The following is a 6,613-nucleotide window of genomic DNA, read 5'->3' as shown; positions in this document are numbered from 1 at the left end:
ATGCGTACGGAAAATTGTTGTAGCTCTCTAATTTTAGTCTATATCTTGTTACGTGAGTTATCTGTGCGCGGCAATAGCTATAACAAATACCAAAACAATGACAACAAATAATGTTATGAGTAACAAAGTCATATTTTTTTGGATATATAAGCGAGTAATAAAGTCATATATATTCTGTTAATGTGTTGGAAAACGTTAGTCAAATATACAAAAGACTTTGGAAGTCAAAATAGTAAAGTCAAAAGGAGGAGGTACCCAATTTAAATCTTTACTCAAAATAAATAAAAAAATAGTAAAGTCACTTCCTAATTAGAACGTGAGATGTGTTATGAGACAGCGGTGAGATTGATTGGTGTGGCAATATATAAGCTAATGAATTCTTGTTGTCAATGACCCATTATCACACACACCATTGGTTGTTTCCTATCACACACATAGCAACATGATAATCAAGATATTCCTTCTCTCTATAGTCATCTTCGCACTTGGTGTCCTCGGATATCTTATGTTAAATGTTAAACATCTCTCATACGACGCTATCTTTAACTTTGGTGACTCTCTAAGTGATACTGGAAATTCTGCTGTGGACCATGGCATTTTACCTGAAGGCACTCCTTATGGCATGACGTACTTCAAACATCCCTCAGGACGTATGTCAAATGGGCGATTGATTATAGATTTTATAGGTATTTTTAAAACTCATATTTTTATTTTTAATTGTTAGCTTAAATAAAACTTCATAGTAAAATGATGAGGGAAATTTATTAGAGAAATATCAGCATCAAATTGCCTTATAGAAATTTATACAATTATAGAAATTTCATGTGTGTACTCAAATAAGAAATGAGTCATCTCATAAATAATTAATTTAGAAGACATAGTATTATCTTCAGATTCCTTGTGTTAAAAAAGTATCTTTATTACCATATTTTTATGATATAATAAAATTTAATAATCGTACTTTGTGATTGACAATTGTGGTCATTTCAATTGTAGCTGAGGCATATGGTTTACCATTTTTGCCTGCCTATTTGAATCTCACTAAGGATCACGACGCTAAGAAAGGAGTGAACTTTGCATATGCTGGTGCAACTGCACTTGATATTGAATATCTCATGAAAAGTGGAGCCAAGATGCAATGAACAAATAATTCATTAAGCGTTCAACTTGGTTGGTTCAAGAAGTTGAAACCCTCTCTTTGTAAAAGTAAAGAAGGTTAGTTTTACCATAACTCATTGAATACTATAATTTTCAAATACATGATGTTTTCTCTATATGACTAACAACTATTTGTTTCATTCTATGATATAGAGTGTGATAGGTACTTCAAAACAAGATTGTTTCTTGTAGGAGAGATCGGTGGGAATGATATTTCTTCTTTTATTCAAGCTCAGAAAAATGTCACGCAACTTCAAGAAATAATTTCGTCAATGGTCGAATCAATTACAAATACAATCACAGTGTGTTTTATTAAATTTAATTACTAGAAAAATCACTGCAACTTTCTTGATCATATTTTCATTAGAAATATCATTGATTAAATCTTTATTTTTATTTCTTTCTATTTATTAGGCATTAATAGAAGAAGGGGCAGTGGAATTAGGTGTTCCAGGGAACTTCCCAATGGGGTGTAGTGCTTCTGTTTTGACATACATAAATAGTACTAAGAAGGAGGACTATGATCAACTTGGGTGCTTAATAGCTTACAATAATTTGATCGAGTATTTTAATGAACAACTCAAACATGCTATAGATACACTACGGAAGAAGTACCCTCAAGCTAATATTATGTATTTTGACTACTACAATGATACTAAGCGTTTATTTCAACAACCAGAAGAATATGGTGTGTTATGCTTTTATTATCTTTTACTAGAACAAAAAAATGTGATTTCATGTGATTAATTGCTTATTTTACTACGTTTTACTATTGTCAAATTCATGCAAACATGCTCATCATTTTATGTCTTTAATTGGTGCAGGCTTTGATAAAAATGAGATTTTAAACGCATGTTTGGGATCGGGTGGACTTTACAATCTAGGCGGACGTGATGTCCTAACAATTTGTACTGACCCTTCAAAACGTATAAATTGGGATGGACCCCACTTGACAGAAGCTGCCTATAAACTTATAGCTAAGGGACTAATTGAAGGTCCATTTGTAGAACCTCCTCTTAAACCCTCTTATTACAAGATATCTTAAAATTGATATCCATGTAGGAAAGCTTTCTTATGATGTTCAAAATAAGATTAGTCTTAGTCTCATTTAAAAGATGTATGAAAATGTATATATTCTATAACTAGAATAGAATACAATAAGAAGAAGTTTTGAATTTTTTCTTTACATGATGGTTTTAGGTACATTAATTGCAACAAAGGTTGTTATTGTATAAAAAATATTGTTATGCAAAAAATTAAATCAATATACTTTTACGATTTGTTTGTTTGAATCAATTTTGGATGTAGAGAGAGATGTGAGAGAGAAGTTTAAGTTGAAGAGAGGAAGGGACTCCACCCTCGTTTGGTATCAAGTCTCAAATGACATGCAAGAAGAGAGAAACAAATGGTGGGGCAAAGCACTTTTTCATCTCTTGGCAAAAATAAATTGAAACATGTGGCTTTTTTATTCTCTCCCTATTATATCCTCAAACATAAACAATTAGTAAACGCTACATGTATTTGCATTGTACAAAAGTCCCTTTTATGACAAAATGTGATTTCCTCTCTCTTTTCAGTCTCATATTTTCTTTTCCATATCATACCAAACAACTTAGAAAATTTACTATATTTCTCACTATTCATTTTTCTCTTATGGATTGTATCTTCTCTACAAAATAAGGCATTAGTGCGGGTTTTTATTCTCTAGAAACGTGTCATTGCGCATTTGCGCTCCTTCTATAAAAAAGCAAAAGTAAATGAAAAAAAAAACTATTCAAAACTTTAGTGAGTAATAACTAATATATTAGTCCTATTTTCGTTCTTTATGAATTATCTAGAAAAAAACACATCTATTAAAAAAATAAATAAAGTAAAAGATGTGATGAGCGATATTATTAAAAAAGAAAAAGATAGATATATAGAAGATATGTGTGAATAAAGTGAAATATAATAGAAGTGTGAGTAAATCATATATAGCTCATGCCTATAATTAAAAAAAATATAGTTCTTTCATGAATTAAATAAAGCATTTATTATAAATCACTAAGAAACAATGAAGAAATAAAGGACAAAGTTCCCACATGAATGTTGTCAAAATAACAATCTCAAATGTGAAACTAAACAAACATTATCAAATTAAGTCAGGCATCCTCATCATGATCAATCAGCTTCCATGAACCATCTGGTTGTTGAACCATCCCCTTATTCTGGACGACCCTCCATGACACAGGCACAAAGTACTCATCTTTTAAAGAATCTACACTCTTATTCACAAGTGCAATATCTCGATTAACCTCCAATTTGAACCCTCCTTTGGTCCCTTGCGTTCCCGCTACTCCATGCAAGTAACCCTCCAAGTTATGCCAACTACTCGGATTCCCAGGACTCTTCAAGTACATTGATTTTTGGGTTTGAATCATCAACTCCTTACCCACATCTGAATACCCAATAAAGGGGTAGTTTGGAACAATGTCTAACTCATTTCGAATGCGAATGGTTTTCAGATTTGTGTACCCAGAAAAAACCTTCTGAAAGTTGCTATCACCTACTCTTGGACTAGCGAATACAATAGCTGTTACAGGACATGCCGGTATAGACGGGTCACTTGGCTTGTTGTAACCATTTGCAACAATGTCCACTGCATTGAGTGTTGCAACTGCAGCACCTAAACTGTGCCCTGTTACGGTTATGCTGATTTCTTCATTCTTATATTTCTCCACCAACCTTCTAACCTCACTTAGGACCTTCACATAAAGCAAGTTTATTTAGAAACTAAAACATGTAACTTTTAACTATAATTGATTATAGAGCATTTCATCGTGGAATGAACATGTCATGAGTATTTAAAATAACCAAACCATATATGTGTTAGAGTAAAAATATCCCTACCACGATTGTCGAACATGAGTGAACTGATATAATAATTAAGTAATGTATATATCTTTAATATTATATAATATTATTTAAATGTATAGGGTCAGTTAAGAAATTAAGTCAGATAAAATTTTAAATTAATATAAAATCATCATATAATATATTTATAACATAAAATTGAAAAAAGATACAAAAATATTCATAGCAGTGAACGATAATGTGGGTTTTTTTCTTAACGGATGTCACTATCCATTCGAGGTACGATTAAGTAAGAGTATAAGAAAAGTTGAAATTTAATAGGTTTTGACCGGTATAAGTTATTGGGTAAAAACTAAAATGAATGATTTTATATTGTATTTTAACATATCTCTCATGCAAGAGTCATTTAGGCTTGAAGCGTGGAATGTGGATAATGCACATACTCACCTACAATTAATGTAATTAAATTCCACGTTTTATTAGAAAATTGGAGGCGACAATAATCGAACTCTAGACCTTTTAGTCATAAAGGTTATGATATATATTATGTCAAACAATCAATTATTTCAAAAGCTTAAGTCTTAAGACATTAGGTAAATGCTAAATAATGATTTTAATATTATATTCTAACCGGTGTAAAACCGGTCAGACCGGTCTGGTTTCAACAACAATGTTTTTTCTATGAACATAAACCCAAGAATCAAATTAAGGACCGCAGGTTGATGCTGCTCCTTTCACGCTATTTTTTCTTTTTCAACTAAAATCACATAAGTTCACCAAAAAAATATGCTGTAATATAATGAAAATGAAAAGGAAAATGGTTGGCATAATATCAAGTTTCATGTTTAGACATGAATTAGAGAGAGTAAGTATGAGAATAGAGAAGTATATGTATGTACCTGGTCTCTGGCACTGGTAATGTTGAAAGGAGAACGAGGATCATCAGAAGTGTAAATAGAATACCATCCCTGATGCACTTTGGGATTCTTGCTATTATTACCAAACACCTTTGGCGCAGGGACTAAAATGAACTGAAAATCATCAACCCACTCCAAAGTCTGCACCGTCCCTCTCCAAGCAACAACAATGTCCCTCCTCCCCAACACAGCTTTGCCCTCATCCGTGGCCACCGCGACATACCCGATCCAATTCGATTCCCGGCTCCACGCCTCTCTCGACAGAGACTTCACAATAAACGCTTCCGGGAGATCGATTTTCGACGTGGCGTAGAGAAACTTGGTGACAGAATACTTGAAGGGATTGCATTGTTCTAGACTCACCTTGGAGAAGAAGTCATCTTTTCCATACCTGGTGTTTCCGGCATTCTTTGATGCTTTCTCTGTGTTGAAAGTATCGTACGTCGCTTGCGCCCTTTCGCCGTAGTGGATGATGTACTGGCGGAGGTCGATGTCAAGAGGGTCTAGCAGATTATTCCAGTCATCCTGGCCGCTGAGTTGTTGCCATTTTGAAGCAATGTTGCTGTTGGTGGTGGTGTTGTTGGTGTTGGTATTGTCGTTGTTGTTTTTGTTGTTGCTGTTTTTGTTGCCCATCTTCTTCTTGGAACGATCGATCCACCTTCTGATCATGATTGCTACTTTGTGTTTTATATATGGAACCAGTGAACCACATAGACCTTGACCTTCATATCATTTATGAACTCCTAAGTAATAAACGATGATGATGATTTGACTTTTGGAAGGATAAGCCACACATGACACAGCTAGCTCAATTGATTTGATTTTTCCAATAACTTGTATAACAAATTGACTAACACCTTGTTGGGATCAAGGTCATTATTTAATTTGGTTAGAGCAGAGGAGAGGAAGAATATAGCTACCGGCTGTTGTTTGCTATACAAGTGAAGGAATCATGACACAATGTATCTTAATTTACTATTATATCCTTTTGCTAAGGGAAAATATTAAACAACGGTAAGGTTTTGCAAACAGCTGGTGAGACACCGACACCTACACCGTTATTAACTGTAAAGTTTATAAAAAAAATAAATTGAACAGTTTGTGACGATTAAAAACTGCTACAAACCGTAGACGTTAGATGTGTCATTACTCTATAAACACAATAAACCTAAAATAGGGATTAGTTTAATTCCTACTCAGATTTCATCCATCACTTGCTATCACGTTTAGCTTACATGTTAGTGCAATTAATTGAAGAATTTCTTGATGTTGTGTATAATTAATTGAAAGATTCCTCGTAGAAGTGTCAACCATATAGCCAAATCACTTGTCAAATCATTTAGACAAATGTGACAACAGATATAGTAATTAACAATAGATGAGCTTAATTAATACTATGAACGTACGAATACATGCTTCTTAGTATAAATTGTGAAGTCAAATATATATATATTAGTAGTATTTCTTTTCCCGCAAACCATGGGATAATTATCAGTAGTGCTATCTATCCTTTGAAGTTTTAAGTAACATCATATGCAATTGCTCAATTATTGAAGAAGGATATGGCTTGCAAGGCATTCTAAGAAATATTGGCGGTGCCTCAACCCATAATTTAGATACTATTATTGATAATATATAGTACTGTCATTTAGTTAGACAAGAGTGATAAAATCATCCCTCTGAAA

At 33.2% G+C, this 6,613-nt stretch overlaps 1 protein-coding gene and 1 pseudogene across 1 annotated transcript; one reads left to right on the top strand and one right to left on the bottom strand.

Annotated features, from left to right (window-relative positions):
• The first annotated feature begins 442 nt into the window (after positions 1–442).
• LOC130725770 (GDSL esterase/lipase At5g45910-like) lies at positions 443–2,203 on the top strand (annotated as a pseudogene).
• A 912-nt stretch (positions 2,204–3,115) lies between these two features.
• On the bottom strand, positions 3,116–5,821 carry LOC130726677 (phospholipase A1-IIgamma). The gene is made up of 2 exons (XM_057577976.1): positions 4,911–5,821; positions 3,116–3,902 (listed from the first exon to the last, which is right to left on the bottom strand). The coding sequence occupies exons 1-2, from the start codon at positions 5,595–5,597 to the stop codon at positions 3,300–3,302; spliced, it is 1,290 nt and encodes a 429-aa protein (XP_057433959.1). The 5' UTR covers positions 5,598–5,821; the 3' UTR covers positions 3,116–3,299.
• Positions 5,822–6,613: the final 792 nt, after the last annotated feature.

The sequence above is a fragment of the Lotus japonicus genome, chromosome 6 (assembly GCF_012489685.1).
Source record: "Lotus japonicus ecotype B-129 chromosome 6, LjGifu_v1.2".
Classification (NCBI taxonomy): domain Eukaryota; kingdom Viridiplantae; phylum Streptophyta; class Magnoliopsida; order Fabales; family Fabaceae; genus Lotus; species Lotus japonicus.
The sequence above is the reverse complement of the archived record's forward strand: the minus strand, read 5'-3'. Positions and strand labels throughout refer to the sequence as shown.

Bases quoted from the DNA above. Each gene is read 5' to 3' on its own strand.
- LOC130726677 (XM_057577976.1), bottom strand. From the start codon at position 5,597: ATGATCAGAAGGTGGATCGATCGTTCCAAGAAGAAGATGGGCAACAAA. The intron at 3,903-4,910 runs GTACATACATAT...CTTTATGTGAAG, and splicing joins TTACCAGTGCCAGAGACCAG to GTCCTAAGTGAGGTTAGAAG.